The sequence below is a fragment of the Ranitomeya variabilis genome, chromosome 2 (genome assembly GCF_051348905.1).
Source record: "Ranitomeya variabilis isolate aRanVar5 chromosome 2, aRanVar5.hap1, whole genome shotgun sequence".
NCBI classification, from domain to species: Eukaryota; Metazoa; Chordata; class Amphibia; order Anura; family Dendrobatidae; genus Ranitomeya; species Ranitomeya variabilis.
In genome coordinates this window covers 471,160,228-471,184,623 of record NC_135233.1, presented here as the reverse complement: position 1 = coordinate 471,184,623, position 24,396 = coordinate 471,160,228, and the positions used below count along the sequence as shown (strand labels likewise).

At 49.4% G+C, this 24,396-nt stretch overlaps 1 protein-coding gene across 1 annotated transcript in view; it reads left to right on the top strand.

Moving 5' to 3' along the window:
- The window catches only part of ATG2A (autophagy related 2A), a 153,141-nt gene that overhangs the window by 36,866 nt on the left and 91,879 nt on the right, over window positions 1-24,396 (top strand). The window contains exon 11 of the mRNA XM_077287720.1: window positions 10,442-10,691. Coding sequence (XP_077143835.1) covers window positions 10,442-10,691 — 250 coding nt within the window. The remainder of the gene's footprint in view (window positions 1-10,441; window positions 10,692-24,396) is intronic.

Below are 24,396 nucleotides of genomic sequence, written 5' to 3'. Positions count from 1 at the left end.
GCGCATGACGCATGCGTCGGTATCCGTCGACGACGCTGCGCCCAAAGACGCAAATGTGAACGTAGCCTTATAGCAGACGCCCCTGGCGTCTCCCCGGCCGCCACGATCTTCTATCACAAGGCCCGTTCTACCACCAGAATTCAGGGGCTCTCAATTTGACGGCATGGCCCTTGAAACTTGGGTTCTAACCCAGGCAGGGCTCTCGACGGACGTCATTAGGACCATGATCAGGGCACGGAAGCCAGCCTCTGCCAAGATCTATGACCATACCTGGAAAGCTTTCTTTACCTGGTGCGAATCTCGTGGCCAGACCCCACTTCCTTATTCCCTACCCAAAGTACTTGGTTTTCTCCAATCGGGTCTGGAGGCCAGGCTGTCATTAGGCTCGCTTAAGAGCCAGGTGTCAGCCCTCTCAGTGCTTTTTCAAAGGCGCATTGCTACCAAGCCGCAAGTAAGGACTTTTCTTCAGGGGGTTTCCCGATTGGTTCCCCCCTACAGACGACCACTAGAAACGTGGAACCTCAACCTGGTCCTGACAGCATTGCAGGAACCACCCTTCGAACCCCTTAAGGAGGTCCCACTCCGCCTCCTCTCCCAGAAGGTGGTTTTCCTGGTGGCAATCACCTCGTTCCGCAGGGTGTCTGAACTAACAGCACTCTCCTGCAGACGGCCCTTCATGGCTTTTCACCAGGACAAGGTAGTTCTTCGTACGGTCCCATCCTTCCTTCCGAAGGTTGTGCCCAACTTCCACCTCAATGAGGAAATTTCACTACCATCCCTTTGTCCGGTCCCGGTTCATAGAGTGGAGAAGGCTCTGAATACGCTTGACCTCGTCAGGGCATTGCGTATATACGTGTCTAGGACTGCGTCCTTCCGGAGGTCTGATTCTCTTTTCCTCCTTCCGGAAGGCGGCCACAAGGGTCTGTCAGCTTCCAAAGCTACCCTTGCCAGGTGGATCAAATCCACCATACAAGAGGCCTACCGCCTTAAGAATTCTCCTCTTCCAGCCGGTATTATGGCACACTCTTCAAGGGCGGTAGGGGCCTCCTGGGCCATTCGGCACCAGGCTTCGGCACAACAAGTGTGTAAGGCGGCCACTTGGACTAGCCTACACACGTTTACTTAACACTACAGGGTTCATACCCAGTCCTCAGCGGACGCGAGCCTGGGTAGATGTGTTCTGCAGGCGGCGGTGCCCTAAGTATAGGGGCCAGTCTGCACAATATTCGTCCATTGCTTCCCACCCAGGGACTGCTTTAGGACGTCCCATGGTCCTGTGTCCCCCAATGAGGCGACAGAGTAAAGGAGATTTTTGTGTACTCACCGTAAAATCTTTCTCCTAGCCTCTAATTGGGGGACATAGCTCCCACCCTGTTGTCCTTTCCGGGCCGTTGTAACTGTTGAGTTCTCATATTGTTTTCTTGAGCTCGTACATACAGTAGTTGCCTTCTTACAGGCATAATTATGTTATTCATCTTATGTTCCTCCTGCTTTTGCACAAAACTGGAGAAGGCTGATGCCGTCCAGGGGTGTATACTGCAGAGGAGGAGCCACAGTTAATCTTTTTCAGATTATGCATAGTGTCGCCTCCTAGTGGACAGCAGCATAACACCCATGGTCCTGTGTCCCCCAATTAGAGGCTAAGAGAGATTTTACGGTGAGTACACAAAAATCTCCTTTTTCTGCTTCTATCCTCCTCTTTCTGCTTCTATCCTCCTTTTTCTGCTTCTATCCTGCTCTTTCTGCTTCTATCCTGCTTTTTCTGCTTCTCTCCTCTTTCTGCTTCTATCCTCCTCTTTCTGCCTCTATCCTCCTCTTTCTGCTTCTATCCTGCTTTTTCTGCTTCTATCCTGCTTTTTCTGCTTCTATCCTCCTCTTTCTGCCTCTATCCTCCTCTTTCTGCCTCTATCCTCCTCTTTCTGCTTCTATCCTCCTTTTTCTGCTTCTATCCTCCTTTTTCTGCTTCTATCCTCCTCTTTCTGCTTCTATCCTCCTCTTTCTGCTTCTATCCTCTTTCTGCTTCTATCCACCTCTTTCTGCTTCTATCTACCTCTTTCTGCTTCTATCCTCCTTTTTCTGCTTCTATCCTCTTTCTGCTTCTATCCTCCTCTTTCTGCTTCTATCCTTCTCTTTCTGCTTCTATCCTCCTCTTTCTGCTTTTATCCTCCTCTTTCTGCTTTTACCCTCCTCTTTCTTCTTCTCCACAATATGCAGCATGTAGTGGTGAATCTCCTGGTTTTACATGATGCAGTCGTCGCAGTTTCCATCTACACACTTGTATACCCTAGCTGACAAGCAGGAACTCTCACAGCTGTCGAATAGTGAGACAGCAGAGAGTCATGCCATGATCCTGAGACGACTTCTATCTCCTTCTTATAAATGCCAGAGGTTTTAGCACTAAATCATTGAGGAAATGTCTTAATTGTCCTCACTATTTATCTCTGAGAGGTTTATATTCTTGGTTTGTTTTACTTTATAGTGTTTCCCAAAAGGTGATAGATCCTTTTTAAAAAGGGAACCTGTCAGGTTGAAAATGGTATTTGACGTGCAGACAGAAAGACAGGTGACAGGAAGAGCAGATCGGATTGATATACATTTCTGTATAAAAGTTTCTGTAAAAGTTGCATCTTATTCATTGAAACCCTGGGTGTTTACAAACATAGGAGTCCAGTGGGCGGTCCTGTTGAGTGATTGACAGTCTTCCCTGTAGGACTCTGCATGCAGAGATGGCTTTCAATCACTGAGTAAGACCGCCCACTGGACTCGTATGTGTTTAAAAAAAAAAACAAACAAAAAAAACAACTGGGATTTGAAAAAACTATATATTGTTCTGCTTAGGTTTTTTTTTCTCTAGACCATACTGTTCTCAGAGCGGACTGAATGTTCAACATGACACGTTCACTTTAATTAAAGTCCTGCTGTCCAGAATTAAAGGTTTTGATTCTGAAAGTGACCCTGTCAGCTGTGTAATGCTGCTCAAAAAACGGGCAACATGTAATTCGGGCTGGCTCAGAGCAAACATAACTTAAATATCCAGTCAGGCACATTAAGGCGTCTGCTCGTCCGCTTTGTCCGACCTCTCCCTGCCTTGTTTGGCTTGATAGATTGAGTCCAGATGGAGCCTTTGGAGAAGAGGCTCCTTTTAGCTTCAGTCGCCTAAGACTACCATGTACGTTAAAGGGGATGTTGTATCTGCCATTTACATGAGCTCATCACTCCGCTGTCTCCTGGCTTTCTGTTTTTCATGTTGGGGAGGTTGCACTCAAGATTTACTGACTGTTCAACCATCAGTATGGCTGCTCCGCTCACCTGAGCTGTGTGGCTGATCCTGCACGCAGAGGGAAAGTCTAAGGAGCGCAGGGCACTGAACCTGGCTGGATCGATCAGTCCATCTATCTTTAGAGAAATGCTTACAATCTCTATAGCAAATAACTTTTGTAAGCACTGTGCTCCTTGACTAGGAGACCGGCCACCACTGATAGTCTGCAGAAGTGAGCAGTAGCATTGGAAACAAGCGGTAAACTCCAAATTTTGAGTAATAGTTCACCGAGCAAGTGCCGTACCATAATTTGTCCACTAAGTGTCACTGTTGTGCAGTAAACCATTGTTTCATGTTAGTGAATCATTAAAAGAGAAGGGGGGGGGGGTGAAGAAAATGGTTAATTTCTGGAGTGTAAGAAGGTGAAACTGGACAGTCAGATACCCAATCTGTGGATGTGAATTGATCGTACTTGTTAGGGCTGAGGTTTTGTGTTGGGAAAGTTATTAACGTGGGGGGTATGGAACATAAGGCTAGGGTTACCCGGCGACATGTGTCCTATGATAGCCATGCTCACACAAGTTGCACGACCGGAAACATTTGTGCAACTCGTCTGCAACTTTTGTCCAACTATTTTAGAGCTGCAATTTTATTGTAAAAATATACAAACGTCAAGTTGCAAACAAATCGCATGCAACTTATGATCAGCGACAGTAAGTCCAACAGAAAAATTTATGACTCGGTGTTGCAGTTATGATAGATTACAGGTCGCAATGTGACACCATAATAATTATCTGATGCCGTGTTTCAGTGGGGCGCATGTCACCGTGTAGCCAAAACCTCTTTAATCTGTGCGTTCTCCCCCATGTGATGGACACTATCCACAGAGAATTAAAAAAGTAAAGCGCGTATTATTCTTTATGTATGGTGAGGTATACACAATCATCTTGATGGGTATGCTACTGCAATGACCTGGATATGGAGTAAGCAACATACGTTATCAGGAGAACTATACTACATTTCTAATTGGAGGTATTTGTTAATATTATTATCATTGCACCTGCTACATATTGGGATTGGATTTTTGAGATGGGAATACACCTTTAACTTAAAATCCTGCTTAATTATGATCAGAAATGTTTAGATTTTGAATTACACACATTATTTTCTCCTTCGCCACATTGGGGGACACAGGACCATGGGTGTTATGCTGCTGTCACTAGGAGGCTGACACTAAGTTGAGACAAAAAAAGTTAGCTCCTCCCCTGCAGTATACACCCTGATGCTGGCTTCCAGAGACCCAGTTCAAGCTTTGTGTCCGTAGGAGGCACACTGGATTTAAACCTTTCTATCCCGGACGAAGGGAGCGACGGATTCTTTCATGTTCCGATCTCCCCCGAACCAACAACAGGCGAGCACGGGAGTTTCACCTCTATGTGTCCTCTCCTGCGACGTGGGATGCCACTGCCTGAGCTGACCTTTTTGGGCGACGGGACCCTTTCACGGGCACCGATCTCCCCCCGAGTAACAGACGAGCACTGGTGTTTTACCTCCAGTATCCTCTTCTGCAGCCAGGCCTTTTATTGCCGGACATCTGCCCTGCCCACCAGGTTTCACCCTCGGCTGTTCAGAGGCACTATACCACTGTGGCGTCCGTGCAGCCCCCACTGCATCACCACTGAAAAAGAGCGGATGATGGAAGGAGGTGGACGGTTCCTCTCCACCCCCCTTTTCATGGGGATGGTGGATAGAGGCTCCCCCAACCCTGCACCGTCCTATGTAGCCCTGGCACCTTTATGGAGTAAGTGCAGATGGCGTGCGTCCCTGCCACTGGGTTATGGCCTTAGGGGATGTTTTTTTCTATGGGGGTCACCTTTCCTGGGGGCTCCTTAGCGGCAGCATCCTTTTCGGAGCGTCGCGATTCCTTTCCCCGCGGTCCGCGAGTGCGCGCCGGCCAAGGCCAGAAATTTAGTCCCCGGCTTCGGCCCCTTGCTAGGCCGCACTCCGGTAGGCTCCGCCCACTCTACGCATCACTTCTATGGCCCCGCCCACGCTTCTGGCGCTTCTCGCTCCCTGCGAGACTACACCTCAAGGTCTCGGCAGCCATCTTCCCCCTGCAGCACGCAGCGCCGGCCGGTCTTTTCTCCCACGGAGGATCTTCCTTCTCCACTCGACTGCGGGGCACAGGACCGGGTAAGGAGACAGCTTTAGCTGCTTCCCTGCAGCGCTACCCCTCTGCTTCCTTCAGCTTCTTCATAGCAGCTCTGTGCATCACATTGGGGTACAACATGTCCCAGTCAAGGGGCAAAAAGGTCACTAAGGTTCATACCACCTTTTTCTCTGCTTGTACCACCTGCCAGGCTCCTCTTCCCAGGCCTCAGAGCTCCCCGTTCTGCCCATCCTGTGATGCCCAATGTGCCCAGGAGCCCTCCGCCGCTACCGACCCCAGTGCTCCTAGCCCCCCTGAGTGGGCCACGTCCCTGTCACAATCCGTGGCCTCGCTAGCTAAGGCGATTGAATCCCTTCATGACCCCTCTGGGGAGCGGGGCGTTCGTTTACCTGGGTTAAGAGACCCCTCTATTACAGGGGAATAGTCGGCCAGCAAGGGCCGCTCTCACCCACAGGAGATTCGGACATCCACAAAACGGATCCGCACTACCTCTCCCGATCATTCGCCGCGCCATTCAGCCTCCATTAGCTCCACTTCTCGCTCACCCTCTCCAGGGGCTAGAAGCGATCACGACTCTGAGTATGAGTCTGAGGCGTCCATGGACCCCGATTCTCTGGAGTTCCGTTCAACCGTTGACTCCCTCATTGAGGCTGTCAATCATGCGCTAAAGGTTAATGATGACCTTAATTCAACTCCAGATCACGCAGTTTCCTTCACTAGAAACAAGCGATCCCATAAGGTCTTCGCCTCCCATCCGGATTTTCTAGAGATAGTTAAGAGGCATAGGGAGCGACCGGATAAACGCTTTACGGGCAAAAAGGCTCTGGAGTCTTAATATCCCTTTTCCCCAGAGCTGGTTAAGGATTGGACGGAGCCACCGCTGGTGGATCCTCCGGTGTCGCGTTTGGCTACCAAAACGCTTTTATCAGTACCTGACGGGGCATCAATTAAGAGTCCCACAGAGCGCCAGTTGGATTCCCTGGCGCGGTCAGTGTATGAAGCCTCAGGTTCCCCCCTATCCCCTTCCTTCGCTGCGGCCTGGGTCGCCAAAGCTATGGTTTCCTGGGCAGATACTCTGGCACATTCCATTCAGGACCACGCTCTTCCGGCTGAAGCGGCGGACCTCGCCAAACAAATTGCTATGGCAGCAGATTACGTGATGTACGCATCCTTAGACGCAGCAGACTGTGCGGCAACAGCGGCTTCAAACGCCGTCAACATCAGGAGAGCTATCTGGCTTAGAGAGTGGCGGGCGGATTCCTCCTCAAAAAAGTCTCTAATTTCTCTCCCCTTTCAGGGCGGTCGCCTATTTGGAGAAAAATTGGACCAACTTATTTCCGATGCTACAGGGGGAAAAAGCAAGTTCCTCCCTCAACACAGACCAAAGGCTGCTTTTCAGTACCAACAGTATTTTCGCTTTCGCCCCTTTCGAGGTGGCCCTTTCTGGTCCAACTCTGCTGCATCGTCTAGATCAGAACGATCTACACGCACAGACAGGGACTCTCGGCCCTCTTACAAACCAAATCCGTCCTGGAGAGGAAGACCTAGACAACCCAGAACCAGAGGTTCTAGACCTGCCAGATCTCCTTCACAATGACTCGGGGAGTATTCGAGTCGATACCACCAAGGTAGGCGGACGCCTACTTCTTTTCCGTCAGGTCTGGCTTTCCGTCATCCCCGACGAATGGGTCAGAGACCTGGTGTCGTCTGGTTACAAAATAGAATTTTCCGTCTCACCCCCAGCTCGGTTTTTTCCCTCGCTTCTTCCAAGTTCAAGAGCTCAGTCACGCGCTCTCCATTGCGCCATCGATTCCCTCCGCCAAAACGGGGTCATCGTTCCGGTTCCGGAACACGAGAGATTCAAAGGATTCTACTCAAACCTCTTCGTCGTACCAAAGAAGGACGGGTCCGTGCGCCCCATCTTGGATTTGAAACTCCTAAACAAGCACGTAAAAGTACAACACTTCCGGATGGAGTCTCTTCGATCGGTCATTGCCTCATTGGAGCGAGACGAGTTCCTAGCATCAATAGACATCAGAGATGCTTATCTTCACATCCCTATCTTTCCGCCACACCAAAGGTTCCTCCGCTTCGCCATTCGAGAGGACCATTTTCAATTCACGGCCTTGCCCTTCGGTCTTGCCACAGCACCCAGGGTATTCACGAAGGTCATGGCGGCGGTCATGGCCATCCTGCACTCCCGAGGAGTGGTCTTGTTGCCATACTTGGACCTTTGACCAGAAGGTCGTCTATCTTTTCATGCCTGCAAAGCAAGTGTCCGCATTACGTTGGATTCCCTTTCGCGCCTTGGCTGGTTAATCAACCTGGACAAATCCTCTCCTGTTCCAGCTCGAAGGATCTCTTTCCTAGGCATGATCCTAGACACGTCCAAGGGACTTATCTTTCTCCCTCGGCCCAAGGCCCAAGCGCTTCAACAGGGGGCCAGGACGCTTTCTCGCCCTCGCCCGCAGTCCATTCGGTTTGCCATGAAGATCCTGGGGATGATGGTGGCCTCAATGGAAGCGATTCCCTTCGCCCAACTGCATCTCCATCCTTTACAACAGGCTCTTCTGGACAACTGGGACAGGAGTCCCTTTACCCTCGACCGCCCATGTCCTCTGTCCCCGCGGACCAGACAAGCGCTCACGTGGTGGACTTTGGAGTCAACTCTCCACCAAGGGAGGTCTTTTCTTCCGATCCATTGGCTGGTGGTGACCACCGACGCCAGTCTCCTCGGTTGGGGAGCGGTGTTTCTCCACCACACTGCCCAGGGGCGTTGGTCGATGAGGGAGTCGAAACTTCCCATAAACATTCTGGAGATCCGTGCTATCAGGTTTGCCCTGAGACGTTTCCACCCTCTGCTAGCGGGTCACCCAGTCCGAATACAGTCGGACAACGTCACTGCTGTGGCGTACATAAACCATCAAAGGGGCACTCGCAGCAGGGCAGCGATGCGGGAGGTCACACACATCCTCCGTTGGGCCGAGGTCAACCACTCCGCCATTTCCACGGTACACATTCCGGGTGTCGAGAACTGGGCGGCGGACTTTCTCAGCCGTCAGGGTCTCGCCTCGGGAGAGTGGGAGCTCCATCCAGAAGTTTTTCATCAAATCTGCCTTCGCTGGGGGACTCCGGACGTGGATCTGATGGCATCCAGGCTCAACGCCAAAGTCCCCAACTTCATAGCGCGTTCTCGGGATCCCCGGGCCGTCGGGGTGGATGCTCTGATATTCCCATGGCACAGGTTCCGATTCCCATACGTGTTCCCTCCACTTCCTCTGTTACCGAAGGTGATCCGGAAAATCAAGATAGAGGGGATTCCGGTGGTCCTTATCGCCCCAGATTGGCCGCGTCGCGCATGGTATGCGGAACTGGTGCATCTCGTATCCGACGTTCCCTGGCGGTTGCCAGACCGCCCAGATCTACTCCGCCAAGGACCGATCTACCATCAGAGCTCAGGGGCCCTGCGTTTAACGGCGTGGCTGTTGAAACCTGGATCCTAACTCAAGCAGGTTTCTCCCAGCAGGTCATTTCCACCATGATTAGAGCTCGCAAGACGTCTTCCGCTCGCATCTACCACCGCACCTGGAAAGCCTTCTTCTCTTGGTGCAGACTCAGCGGTCGTCCCCCTCTCGTTTTCTCCATTCCCTTCATTCTGGAATTTCTCCAGTCCGGCTTGGATTCCGGCCTGGCCCTCAGTTCCCTCAAGGGCCAGATTTCAGCGCTGTCGGTGCTGTTCCAGCGTAAGATTGCTACTAACTCGCAAGTCAGGACCTTCATTCAAGGGGTCTCCCACGTGGTTCCCCCCTACAAAATGCCACTAGAGACCTGGGATCTCAACTTGGTCCTGAGCGTCCTTCAGGAACCTCTGTTTGAACCTCTGCAAGACATCCCACTATCTATTCTCTCTTGGAAGGTGGCCTTCCTTGTGGCGATAACGTCTAACAGGCGCGTCTCGGAGTTGGCTGCACTTTCCTGCCGGGCGCCCTTCCTTTCCTTCCACCAGGACAAAGTAGTCTTACGCCCATCTCGCGCTTTTCTCCCTAAGGTGGTGTCATCTTTTCACCTCAATGAAGATATTATTATTCCCTCCTTTTGTCCACAGCCAAAACATAGGGTCGAAAAGGCCCTTCACACTTTGGACGTGGTTCGGGCTCTCAGGAGGTACGTCTCTAGGACTGCCTCTTTCCGTAAATCGGATTCCCTCTTTATCCTCCATGAGGGTCACAGGAAGGGTTCAGCCGTGTCTAAGGCTACGATAGCCAGATAGATCCGATCGGCTATCCAAGAAGCTTATCGGGTCAGGGGCAGGCCCATCCCGGCGGGGGTTAGAGCTCACTCTACTCGGTCAGTTGGTGCTTCCTGGGCCATTCGGCACCAGGCGTCGGCGGAACAGGTTTGCAAGGCCGCAACATGGTCTAGCCTACATACTTTCACAAAGCACTACAACGTCCACACTCATTCTTCCGCAGATGCGGCCCTTGGCAGACGTATTCTGCAGGCGGCCGTTGTGCATTTATAAGTCAGATGGTACACAGAGTTATTTGGTTGTATTGTTACCCACCCAGGGACTGCTTTGGGACGTCCCATGGTCCTGTGTCCCCCAATGTGGCGAAGGAGAAATAGGGATTTTTGTGTACTCACCGTAAAATCCTTTTCTCCGAGCCACTCATTGGGGGACACAGCACCCACCCTGTTAGCCTTACGGCTTGTTACCTTTTTGGTTCTTGATTTTTTTCTGACATGTTATACTCTAATATTATGTATTATATTGATATTAATCTCCTACTGCTTTTGCACTGAACTGGGTCTCTGGAAGCCAGCACGAGGGTGTATACTGCAGGGGAGGAGCTAACCTTTTTTTGTCTCAACTTCGTGTCAGCCTCCTAGTGACAGCAGCATAACACCCATGGTCCTGTGTCCCCAATGAGTGGCTCGGAGAAAAGGATTTTACGGTGAGTACACAAAAATCCCTATTTTTTTCTTATGTGTTTAATCTACTTTTTTGGCAGGTAAACAGTCCTCCTCGCCCCTGGAACCTCTGAAACCTGAGATGCTGCTGAAGCTGACCGTGGGTGGTCTTACTGTCACTTTGCCGCATATTCCCGCCGATGCTACTAATCCACAGGATCCCGCCTGTAGAGAAGCAGCAAATCACTTTTTTAAGGAGCTAGGGTATTTCAAAGATGCCGCCTTCAGTGGACGCGACTTTGGTCACCTACGGGAACATTTTCAAAGGGCTTGTCAGCTGAGCAATGTCAGGTAAGATAACATTACATTACCTTGCCAATTGCACGGAAGACACAGAATATTGTCTGGAAATCCTAAAATATAGCAGTTGTCACACTGATAGGGCTTAAAAGGGTTGTTCAGTCCAATTCGATAAGTCTGTAGTCACTGTGTGACAGTGGACTTAAGAATCTCCCCAGCGCAGTCACTGTGCGCTGCTGGGATTTGCTGGTTTTGCATCTGGGACTGGAGGATATGTATGAGTTATACATACTCCTGGCCAGCGGGCGTGGCCTCACTTCCATACAAGTGTATGGAGCGAGGCCATGCCACTAAACGGGCCCTGGTTTGGGAGTAGTTATAACTCATACATACCCTCAAGTCCTGGCTCAGAACCCGGCAAATCCTAGCAATGCACAATGCCTGTGCTGGGGAGATTCATAAGTCCACACAGAGTGACTGCAGACTTACAGATTTGGACCGGACAACCCCTTTAAATCACGGAGGCCATAAATTACAGAGGTATGCTATAGGGTAATTATTACGTCAGGATATAGCAGTTTAGGGCATTTTAGAAATTTGGCTAGGAAGTTGCTAACACCTTGTAATATAAAGCTTTTTTTATTATTATTAACCTCTTCATGACCCAGCCTATTTTGGCCTTAATGACCTGGCCGTTTTTTGCAATTCTGACCAGTGTCCCTTTATGAGGTAATAACTCAGGAACGCTTCAACGGATCCTAGCGATTCTGAGATTGTTTTTTCGTGACATATTGGGCTTCATGTTAGAGGTAAATTTAGGTAGATAATTTCTGAGTTTATTTGTGAAAAAAACGGAAATTTGGCGAAAATTTTGAAAATTTCGCAATTTTCACATTTTGAATTTTTATTCTGTTAAACCAGAGAGTTATGTGACACAAAATAGTTAATAAATAACATTTCCCACATGTCTACTTTACATCAGCACAATTTTGGAAACAAATTTTTTTTTTGCTAGGAAGTTATAAGGGTTAAAATTTGACCAGTGATTTCTCATTTTTACAACAAAATTTACAAAACCATTTTTTTTAGGGACCACCTCACATTTGAAGTCGTTTTGAGGGTTCTATATGGCTGAAAATACCCAAAAGTAACACCATTCTAAAAACTGCACCCCTCAAGGTGCTCAAAACCACATTCAAGAAGTTTATTAACCCTTCAGGTGTTTCACAGCAGCAGAAGCAACATGGAAGTAAAAAATGAACATTTAACTTTTTAGTCACAAAAACGATCTTTTAGCAACAATTTTTTTATTTTCCCAAGGGTAAAAGGAGAAACTGGACCACGAATGTTGTTGTCCAATTTGTCCTGAGTACGCTGATACCTCATATGCAGGGGTAAACCACTGTTTGGGTGCAGGGCAAGGCTCGGAAGGGGAGGTGCGCCATTTGACTTTTTGAATGGAAAATTAGCTCCAATCGTTAGCGGACACCATGTCGCGTTTGGAGAACCCCTGTGTGCCTAAACATTGGAGCTCCCCCACAACTGACCCCATTTTGGAAACTAGACCTCCCAAGGAACTAATCTAGATGTGTGGTGAGCACTTTGAACCCCCAAGTGCTTCACAGAAGTTTATAACGCAGAGCCATGAAAATAAAAAATAATTTTTATTTTCTCAAAAATGATTTTTTAGCCCACAATTTTTTATTTTCCCAAGGGTAACAGGAGAAATTGGACCCCAAAAGTTGTTGTCCAGTTTTTCCTGAGTACGCTGATACCCCATATGTGGGGGTAAACCACTGTTTTGGCACAGGTCGGGGTTCGGAAGGGAAGTAGTGACGTTTTGAAATGCAGACTTTGATGGAATGCTCTGCGGGCGTCAGGTTGCATTTGCAGAGCCCCTGATGTGCCTAAACAGTAGGAACTCCCCACAAGTGACCCCATTTTGGAAACTAGACCCCCAAGGGAACTTACCTAGATGTGTGGTGAGCACTTTGAACCCCCAAGTGCTTCACAGAAGTTTATAACGCAGAGCCGTGAAAATAATAAATGTTTCCTTTCCTCAAAAATATTTTTTTAGCCCAGAATTTTTTAATTTTCCCAAGGGTAACAGGAGAAATTTGACCCCAAAAGTTGTTGACCAGTTTCTCCTGAGTATGCTGATACCCCATATGTGGGGGTAAACCACTGTTTGGGCACATGCCGGGGCTCGGAAGGGAAGTAGTGACGTTTTGGAATGCAGACTTTGATGGAATGGTCTGCGGGCATCATGTTACGTTTGCAGAGCTCCTGATGTGCCTAAACAGTAGAAACCCCCAACAAGTGACCCCATTTTGGAAACTAGACCCCCCAAGGAACTTATCTAGATGTGTGGTGAGCACGTTCAACACCCAAGTGCTTCACAGAAGTTTACAACACAGAGCCGTGAAAATAAAAAAATCATTTTTCTTTCCTCAAAAAATATGTTTTAGCAAGCAATTTTTTATTTTCACAAGGGTAACAGGAGAAATTGGACCCCAATATTTGTTGCCCAGTTTGTTGTGAGTACGCTGATACCCCATATGTGGGGGTAAACCACTGTTTGGGCGCACGTCAGGGCTCGGAAGGGAAGTAGTGACATTTGAAATGCAGACTTTAATGGAATGGTCTGTGGGCGTCACATTGCATTTGCAGAGCCCCTGATGTGCCTAAACAGTAGAAACACCCCACAAGTGACCCCATTTTGGAAACTAGACCTCCCAAGGAACTTATCTAGATGTGTGGTGAGCACTTTCAACCCCCAAGTGCTTCACAGAAGTTTATAACGCAGAGCCGTGAAAATAAAAAAATCATTTTTCTTTCCTCAAAAATTATGTTTTAGCAAGTAATTTTTTATTTTTGCAAGGGTAACAGGGGAAATTGGACAGTTGTTGCCCAGTTTGTCCTGAGTACGCTGGTACCCCATATGTGGGGGTAAACCACTGTTTGGGCGCACGTCGAGGCTTGGAAGGGAGGGAGCACCATTTGACTTTTTGAACGCAAGATTGGCTGGAATCAATGGTGGTGCCATGTTGCGTTTGGAGACCCCTGATGTGCCCAGACAGTGGAAACCCCTCAATTCTAACTTCAACACTAACCCCAACACACCCCTAACCCTAATCCCAACTGTAGCCATAACCCTAATCACAACCCTAACCCCAACACACCCCTAACCACAACCCTAACCCCAACACCCCCGTAACCCTAATCCCAACCCTAATCCCAACCCCAACCCTAACCCTAATCCCAACCCTAACCACAACTGTAACCCCAACACACTCCTAACCCTATCCGTAACCCTAACCACAAGCCTAATCTTAACCCTATTTCCAACCCTAGCCCTAATTCCAACCCTAACCCTAAGGCTTTGTGCCCACGTTGCGGATTCATGTGAGATTTTTCTGCACGATTTTTGAAAAATCTGCAAGTAAAAGGCACTGCGTTCTACCTGCGGATTTCCAGCGGATTTCCAGTGGTTTTTTGTGCGTATTTCACCTGCGGATTCCTATTGAGGAACAGGTGTAAAACGCTGCGGAATCCGCACAAAGAATTGACATGCTGCGGAATATACAACGCAGAGTTTCCGCACGGAATTTTCCGCACCATGGGCACAGCGGATTTGGTTTTCCATAGGTGTACATGGTACTGTAAACCTGATGGAAAACTGCTACGAATTCGCAGCGGCCAATCCGCTGCGGATCCGCGGCCAATCCGCTGCGGATCCGCAGCCAAATCCGCACTGTGTGCACATGCCCTAACCCTAACCCTAACCCTACCACTAGTTCTAACCCTAGTTCTAACCCTAGTGGAAAAAGAAAAAAATATATTTTCTTTTTTTATTATTGTCCCTACCTATGGGGGTGATAAAGGGGGGGGGGGGGGGGGTCATTTACTTTTTTTTTTTTTTTGATCACTGTGATAGGTTATATCACAGTGATCAAACTATACCTGGAACGAATCTGCAGGCCGGCAGATTCGGCGGGCGCACTGCGCATGCGCCCGCCATTTTGGAAGATGGCGGCGCCCATGAAGAAGACGGATGGACACCGGGAGCCTCGGTAAGTATAAGGGGGTGGAGATCGGAGCACGGGGGGGGTGGCATAGGAGCACGGGGGGAGCGGACAGGAGGACGGGGGAGCGGAGTACAAGACGGAGGGGAGCGGACCACAGATCGGTGGCTTGGGGGGGCGATCGGTGGGGTGGGGGGGGGGGGGGTCACATCAGTGTTTCCAGCCATGGCCGATGATATTGCAGCATCGGCCATGGCTGGATTGTAATATTTCACCAGTTTTTTAGGTGAAATATTACAAATCGCTCTGATTGGCAGTTTCACTTTCAACAGCCAATCAGAGCGATCATAGCCACGGGGGGGTGAAGCCACCCCCCCCGGGCTGAAGTACCACTCCCCCTGTCCCTGCATGTCGGGTGAAATGGGAGTTAACCCTTTCACCCGATCTGCAGGGACGCGATCATTCTGTGGCACAGCATATGCGTCACAGGTCGGATTGGCACCGACTTTCATGACGCATACGCTGTCACAGGTCGGGAAGGGGTTAATGGCCTTCAACACGTGCCATTGCAACTTGATGGATGAACACACTATGTTGGAAGATCAATCTTGTGCAAGCCTAGTTATATAACATATATACCGCCGTTATGTTGATCTTATCAAGCCATCTCGTTGCTGGTCTTCCCCTTCGCCTTGTTCCTTCTACTCTTCTGACCATGATGTCCTTCTCCAGTGATTGCTGTCTTCATATGATGTGTCTAAAGCAGGTGAGTGGTAGCGTGGTGATCGTTGCTTCCAGTGACATGTCTGGCTTGATTTATTTTTCTTGCCATCCGTAGTATTGATAACATCCTTCTCCTGCACTACATTTCGAAGGCATTGATTCTTCTTCTGTCTTAAGAAGCGCTCCTATAAAAGTTTTTTTATCCTCTTAATATATTGCAGTCATTATATTTTACTTACAATACTTACAATTGCTCATTTTGCCTTTCTACCCCAATAATTTTTCTCTTTTCTCTGCTCTATGTAGAAACAGGAAGTCTCTTGTCCCTTCATTTTTCATTCCCTTCTTTCAACGCCTTTCCATGCCATGGACTTTTGCAGCGACTGATGACTTGTACAGGGAAAATTGACTTCCTGTTTCTTCATAGCACTTAGAAGGATTCAGCTAGTAAGTTTTTAATCACGAGATGTCATTGACCTAATGGAAAAGAGAAGAATTACCTGTGGAGTAGGGTAAAATAAGCACTTTTCAGCACACAGTGCTAGTATATTGCAATCATCATATTATATAAGGGTATGTTTCCACAGTCAAGAAACACTGCGGATTGGACGCTGCGTACAGCCACTGTCCAATCTGCAGCGGCCAGATGTTACAGCACAGTGGAGGGGATTTTATGAAATCCTATCTCTTCTATGCGTTCAGGGACCCCTCCGGCAGCCCTGTGTAACTAGACATGTGGCGCGTCTTTATAGACCGCAGCATGTCTATTTATCTTGCGGAGACGCTCAGTCTCCACAACATAAATATCACCGTCCTATCTATAGGATGCGGTGATTCACTGCGCGTACAAAAGCCGGCAGCGCTTTGGATGGCACTGCGTCTAAAGCGCTGCCAATCCGGACCGTGGAAACAGCCCTAGAGGATAAAAATCTTGATGGGAGCAGTGCTTCTTTAAGCACATGCTGGTCGCCAAGACTGACTTAAATGGGGTTTTCTCCTACGCCTCATTGGGGGACACAGGACCATGGGTGTTATGCTGCTGCCACTAGGAGGACACTAAGTAAACACAGAAAGAATAGCTCATCCCCTGCAGTATATACCCTCCTGCTGGCTCTCAGTGAACCAGTTCTTGCTTAGTGTCTGTAGGAGGCACTTGGGTCTGTTTCAGACCCCACCGTTTTTATTTTAATTTTTGATTTTTTGTTCTATTTTTTCCTTTAACGGAGCGAATGGGGTCGACGGATCCTTTCTAGGCTCCGATCTCCCCCAAACCATCAACAGGCAAGTACTTGGAGCGTTCCTCCCGTATACTTTCCTGCAACGTTGGATGCCAGCCCTGAGCTCACCTTACGGGAGACGGTTCCTTCGTGTTCCGATCTCCCCCTCCATAGCAGGCGACCACATGGAGTAGCCCTCCATCTACCTCTCCTGGAGCCAGGTGCATAGCCGGACACGATATATATGGTGTCCATGCAGCCCCCCTCTGCATCACCACTGATATAGCGGATGGCGCATGGCTCTCCACCCCCTCCCTGACTATGGCGACGGTGGATTGAGCACCGGCCCACCGCATCTACCGTGAGTACACTGCGGGGGCCGAGGCGCCGGGAGGTCCTGGTCCCCGGGGTATGGGAGGTCCGCACCTTAAACCTGTGTCCGTGGGTGGTCCTTAGTGCGGCAACCCCACGAAGGAGTGCAGCTAATGATGACGCTAATAGCGGTCGCGGCGCTGCAGGCTGCAACCGCATAAGAAAAAAAAAAAATCCCTCAATACAGGCCGGAGTTTTGGCCACGCCCACCGACAGTTAGCCCCACCCACTTTTTTTCTGGCGCTTCTCGTTCCCTGTGATGAGCTCCCACTTCCTGGTCTAGGCGGCCATCTTGGGACACCCACAGCCCTGATGCTGCAGCACTGCTCCAGCGTTTCCTATCACAGCCCTCAGGACTAGCGTTTTTCTCTGCCTACACTGCGGACCTGCCCTGGGGACTCAAGACACAGGACCTGGGTAAGCTGCAGACACATAGCTTAACCCTTCCCCTGCTAGTAAGCGCTTTCCTCCAGGCTTTACTATGTCTCAACCAAAGCCTCACAAAAAGTCTGGGAAAACCCACACTGTATTTTTCGCTGCATGTACCTCTTGTAAGGTATCATTACCCCGGGGTCACAATACTGCATTATGCACAGCTTGTGAACCGGTGACGGCTCAGGAACCACCTGTTGCTGATACTGAACCCAGTGAGCCTAGTCCCCCTGAGTGGGCTACCTCCCTTACCCGGTCTATGGCATCCGTGGCAAAAGCGTTACTCGTTCCGAGACCCTTCCTCTAACCAGGGCACTAATACGGACGACGCTTCCGATGGTCAGAACCCCTCGCACTCCAGGGGTCGTACCTTGCCAAGGAGTTCTCACTCTTCCAGGAAAAGGACTCATGCCATATCCCCAGACCATCAACGGTTTTCGGGTTCTGAGAGATCCATTTCTCGCTCCCCTTCCATTGGGGCTAGTAGAGAACCTGTTTCAGAGGACGATTCTGATACGTCCCTAGATCAGGAATTTCATCGCTATCAGGAGACTCTTGACTCTCTGAGTCAGTGAATAAGGCTTTGAGACTTGAGGAGGAACCCTTATCTAAAACGGATCATGCCGTGTCCTTTAAGAGGACCAAACGAGCTCATAGAGTGTTCGCCACTCATCCCGAGTTTAAGCAAATCGTTGAATCTCACAGGATCTGTCCAGATAAACGATTCACAGGGCAGAAGCCCATGGAGTCCAAATATACCTTTGCCCAGGATCTAAGAAAAGATTGGTCACAATCTCCCCCAATAGATCCTCTGGTATCGCGCCTGGCTACCAAATCTGTTTTATTCTCCTCAGAGGGTGACTCTATCAAAAATCCAACCGATCGTCAGATCGACAATATGGCGCGTTCAGCCTTTGAAGCCTCAGCGGCCGCACTCTTTACATCTTTTGCCGCTACGTGGGTGGCTAAGGCTATGACCCACTGGGCTGAGGTCTTGTCTTCAGCAGTACTGGATACCAATCTTCCCCGAGATAGCAGACCTCGCTACTCAGATAGCCAGAGCTGGAGATTTTGTAGTGACCGAGTCCCTGGATGCCGCTGACTGCGCTTCTCAAGCAGCAAATGCCATCACCATCCGGAGGTACTTATGGCTCAGGGACTGGCGTGTGGATACTGCTTCCAAAAAGTCATTGACTTCTCTCCCATATCAGAGCGGTCGCCTTTTGGGCGAAAAGCTCGACCAGTTAATTTCTGACGCCACTGGAGGGAAGAGTAAATTTCTTCCACAACAGAGACCCTCTCTGCCCTTTTGGAACCTGCAACCACAGGCTCGTTCCCGATTTTTTTTTCGTTACAACTCAAAACTGGTTCTCCACTTCCACATCTCCCGGTTCCGGCCGGGCACAACGTGGAGACAGAGGTTCACAGGCCTCCTTTTAAGCCTTCCCCTTCATGGAGAGGCAGGCCAAGGCAGCCGGGATCCAGTGGCGCCAGAACGGGCAGACCTTCCACACAATGACTCCCTGCGGTATCCGGGGGACACCCTCAAAGTGGGCGGCCGCCTGCTTTCCTTCAGTGCCGCATGGCTCTCGGTCGTTCACGACGAGTGGGTCCGCGATCTAGCGTCCTCCGGATATGAGATAGATCTCTTATCTCATTCTCCAAACCGTTTTTTCCTGTCTTCTCCTCCCACGGCAAAAGCATCAGAGTTCTTCAAAGCTATAAGCTCTCTGAGAAAAGACGGAGTCATTATTCCGGTCCCTCAAAGCAAAAGGTTTCAAGGTTTTTATTCAAACCTCTTCATTGTTCCAAAGAAGGACGGTACAGTACGGCCCATACTGGAACTAAAACTGCTGAACAGGTTCGTCAGGGTACGACGGTTCCGGATGGAATCGCTTCGTTCTGTCATTGCCTCCATGGAAAAAGGCGAGTTCCTGGCGTGTATAGACATCCAGGACGCATACCTCCACATTACTATTTTACCTTCTCACCAAAGGTTTCTTCGCTTCGCAGTTGAGGAAGATCACTTCCAATTCGTTGCTCTGCCCTTTGGCCTCGCCACCGCTCCCAGGGTATTCACCAAGGTCATGGCGGCTGCCGTGGCCATACTCCACACCCGAAGAGTGGTGGCGCTCCCTTATTTAGACGATATCCTCATCAAAGGCCCCTCTTTCCGCTCCTGTAAGGAAGCCGTGGCCATCACAATAGATACCCTTTCTCGCCTGGGTTGGAAGATAAACTTCAAAAAATCTTCCCCAGTATCGGCTCAGCAAATTTCCTTTCTAGGAATGATACTCGACTCGTCCCGGGGATTGGTTCTTCTTCCCCCGGAAAAGATCTCAGTCTTACAGCGAGAAGTTCAGAAGCTCTCTCAGCCTCGCTCTCACTCTCTGCGCTTCAGTATGAGAGTTCTCGGCAGGATGGTAGCAGCTATGGAGGCGGTTCCATTTGCCCAACTACACCTCCGTCCTCTACAGCGTGCCCTCCTGGCTGTTTGGGACAGGAACCCGCTCTCCCTAGACCGTCAGTTCCTCCTTCCCCAGCGAGTCAGACAGTCTCTCAGGTGGTGGACATTGAAATCCTCCCTGAATCAATGGAAGTCTTTTCTTCCAGTACACTGGCTGGTTGTGATGACAGACGCCAGTCTTCTAGGCTGGGGAGTGGTGTTACTTCATCGCACTGTTCAGGGCCGCTGGTCCCCCCAGGAATTACGCCTTCCAATCAACATCTGGGAAATCCGGGCGATCAGGCTGGAACTTCTCCAGTTCCATCCCTTCCTAGCAGGTCGCCCAATCAGGATTCAGTCCGACAACGCCACTGCAGTGGCATACATCAACCGCCAAGGGGGAACCCGCAGCAGGGTGGCCATGACAGAGGTAGGCCACATCCTCTGATGGGCCGAGGAAAACCGCTCAATGATCTCTGCGGTTCACATCCCGGGAGTGGACAGTTGGGAGGCAGACTTCCTCAGTCGGCAATGCCTCGACTCCGGGGAGTGGTCTCTCCATCCGGAGATCTTCCACCAAATCTGCTGTCGTTGGGGAACCCCGGACGTGGATCTGATGGCCTCACGGCTGAATTCCAAGGTTCCCGACTTCATGGCTCGGTCCCACGATCCGGCAGCCATTGGGGCAGATTGTTGTGAATTAGACTTTTTGGCTCCCTCTTGTGGTCACTAGTGGTATGACTCTGGGATTGTCTTTTTTCTGTTTGGCACTCACCTGGGTCGTTAGTCCAGGGGTGTCGCTATATTAACTTCCTGGATCCTTAGTCCAGTGCCTGGCATCGTTGTAATCAGATCCTTCTGTTGCTCCTGTCTGCTGGTCCTGGCTCTTGCAAAATTAAGCTAAAGGTACCGTCACACTAAACGATATCGCTAGCGATCCGTGACGTTGCAGCGTCCTCGCTAGCGATATCGTTTAGTTTGACACGCAGCAGCGATCAGGATCCTGCTGTGATGTCGCTGGTCGCTGAATAAAGTCCAGAACTTTATTTGGTCGTCCGATCGCCGTGTATCGTTGTGTTTGACACCCAAAGCAACGATACCAGCGATGTTTTACACTGGTAACCAGGGTAAACATCGGGTTACCAAGCGCAGGGCCGCGCTTAGTAACCCGATGTTTACCCTGGTTACCAGCGTAAAAGTAAAAAAAACAAACAGTACATACTCACCCAGCGTCATATCTCCCCCAGCGTCTGCTTCCTGACACTGACTGAGCGCCGGCCCTAAAGTGAAAGTGAAAGCCGCTGTGCTGTTAGGGCCGGAGCTCAGTCAGTGTCAGGAAGCAGAAGCTGGGGGACGCTGGGTGAGTATGTACTGTTTGTTTTTTTTACTTTTACGCTGGTAACCAGGGTAAACATCGGGTTACTAAGCGCGGCCCTGCGCTTAGCAACCCGATGTTTACCCTGGTTACCCGGGGACCTCGGCATCGTTGGTCGCTGGAGAGCGGTCTGTGTGACAGCTCTCCAGCGATCAAACAGCGACGCTGCAGCGATCGGCATCGTTGTCGCTATCGCTGCAGCGTCGCTTAATGTGACGGTACCTTAAGTCTTGCTTCTTTGTTTTTTGAGTTACCTGCTTTGCTACTATTTTTGTCCAGCTTGTACTAAATGTGATTTCTGACCTTGCTGGAAGCTCTAGGGGGCTGGTGTTCTCCCCCCGGCCGTTAGACGGTTCGGGGGTTCTTGAATATCCAGCGTGGATATTTTAATAGGGTTTTTGCTGACCATATAAGTCATCTTACTATATTCTGCTATTAGCTAGTGGGCCTCTCTTTGCTAAATACCTAGTTCATTCTTATGTTTGTCTTTTCCTCTTACCTCACCGTTATTATTTGTTGGGGGCTTGTATCCAACTTTTGGGGTCTTTTCTCTGGAGGCAAGAAAGGTCTTTCTTTTCCCTTCTAGGGTTAGTTAGTTCTCCGGCTGGCGCTAGACGTCTAGAACCAACGTAGGCACGTTCCCCGGCTACTTCTATTTGTGGTGCTAGGATTAGATATATGGTCAGCCCAGTTACCACTGCCCTATGAGCTGGTTTTTTGTGTTTGCAGACTTGGTATTGATTCTTGAGACCCTCTGCCATTGGGGTCATAACAGCAGATGCTCTCGTACTCCCGTGGCATCATTTTCGGCTTCCGTACATATTTCCCCCGCTTCCTCTCCTACCGAGAGTCATCAAGAAAATCAGAGCGGAGAGGTTACCGGTAATCCTGATTGCGCCAGATTGGCTGCGCCAGGCGTGGTACGCGGAACTAGTTCAACTAGTTGCCGACGTTCCCTGGCGATTACTGAATCGCGCAGATCTGCTATCTCAAGGCCCCTTTTACCACCAGAACTCGGAGGTCCTGTGTTTGACGGCATGGCCGTTGAGTCCTGGGTCCTAACCCAGGCAGGTTTCTCTCCAGAAGTCATATCTACCATGGTCAACGCTAGAAAGCCTATATCTATGCGTATCTATCATCGCACTTGGAAGACCTTCTTTTCATGGTATACTTACAACTACTTCGATCCAATAAGGGTCGAACACAAAAGAGATCCTTTAAAAGGGTAACATTTTATTAAGCAAAATTTTTTAAAAAAGACATAAAAAGCAGAACAATTCACAGAAAGGGAAGCTGCTGAAATCCAGACCCCATGGGGTCTGGATTTCAGCAGCTTCCCTTTCTGTGAATTGTTCTGCTTTTTATGTCTTTTTTTAAAAATTTTGCTTAATAAAATGTTACCCTTTTAAAGGATCTCTTTTGTGTTCGACCCTTATTGGATCGAAGTAGTTGTATGAGTATAACAGGTTGAAGTGCCTTTATAACTAATATGGTGGACCTTTTGTTGTAAATCTTCTTTTCATGGTGTAGCGACCGAGGACGTTCTCCTCTACATTTTTCCATTCCTTCCATTCTCGAGTTCTTACAAACGGGTTTGGACTTGGGTCTCGCCCTTAGTTCTCTCAAGGGGCAGATCTCAGCCCTGTCTGTTTTCTTCCAGAGCAGGATTGCCAACTGATTACAGGTCAAGACGTTTATTCAGGGAGTCTCCCATCGTGCGCCCCCCTATAGGATGCCGTTGGAACCATGGGATCTTAATCTGGTCCTCTGGAGTTTTGCAACAGGCTCCTTTCGAACCTCTACAGGAGGTTTCCCTGTCTCTCCTTTCATGGAAAGTTGCTTTTCTAGTTGCGGTCACCTCTATCAGACGAGTCTCCGAGCTGGCAGCTCTGTCCTCTCAAGTTCCGTTCCTGAATTTTCATCAGGATAATGTGGTTTTGAGGACATCCCCCGTCTTTTCTACCAAAAATTGTGTCCTCTTTTCATCTCAATGAGGAGATTGTCTTACCCTCACTCTGTCCGGCACCAGTCCATCGCATCGAGAAGGCCCTTCACACACTGGATTTAGTGAGATCTCTTAGGAGATACATCTCGCGGACAGCGTCTTTCCGCAAGTTAGATGCCCTATTCGTGCTCCGGAAGGACCGAGGAAAGGGTTTCCCGCTTCCAAGGCGACAATAGCCAAATGGATCCGTTCAGCTATTCAGGAGTCCTACCGAGTCAGAGGTCTTCCTGTCCCAGCAGGGATTAAGGCTCACTCCACTCGGTCAGTGGGTGCGTCTTGGGCCATCCGGCACCAAGCTTCGGCAGCACAAGTTTGTAAGGCTGCGACTTGGTCCAGCCTGCATACCTTTACAAAACTGTTGTGAAATTGGATTCTGGGCTCCCCCGGTGGCCACTTGTGGAATTGAACTTGTGTGCATCATCCCCTCTGTTCACCTGCTCCTATCAGGATGTGGGAGTCGCTATATAACCTTGCTCCTCTGTCAGTTTCTTGCCGGTCAACAATGTAATCAGAAGCCTTCTGTGCTTGTTCCTGCTACTAGACAACTCCCAGCTAAGTTGGACTTTTGTCCTTGTGTGTTTTTGCATTTTGTTCCTGTTCACAGCTGCTGTTTCGTTACTGTGTCTGGAAAGCTCTTGTGATCGGAAATTGCCACTCTGGTGTTATGAGTTAATGCTAGAGTCTTAAAGGAATTTCTGGATGGTGTTTTGATAGGGTTTTCTGCTGACCATGAAAGTGTCCTTTCTGTCTTCCTGCTATCTAGAAAGCGGACCTCGATTTTGCTAAACCTATTTTCATACTACGTTTGTCATTTCATCTAAAATCACCGCCAATATATGTGGGGGCCTCTGTCTGCCTTTTGGGAAAATTTCTCTAGAGGTGAGCCAGGACTGTCTTTTCCTCTGCTAGGATTAGGTAGTTCTCCGGCTGGCGCTGGGCATCTAGGGTTAAAAAACGTAGGCATGCTACCCGGCCACTTCTAGTTGTGCGGCAGGTTTAGTTCATGGTCAGTATAGTTTCCATCTTCCAAGAGCTAGTTCTCATATATGCTGGGCTATGTTCTCTCGCCATTGAGAATCATGACACAAAACATTACCATATTCACTCTCAGGCCTCGGCGGATGCGACCGTCGGCAGACGAATTTTGCAGGCGGCTGTACC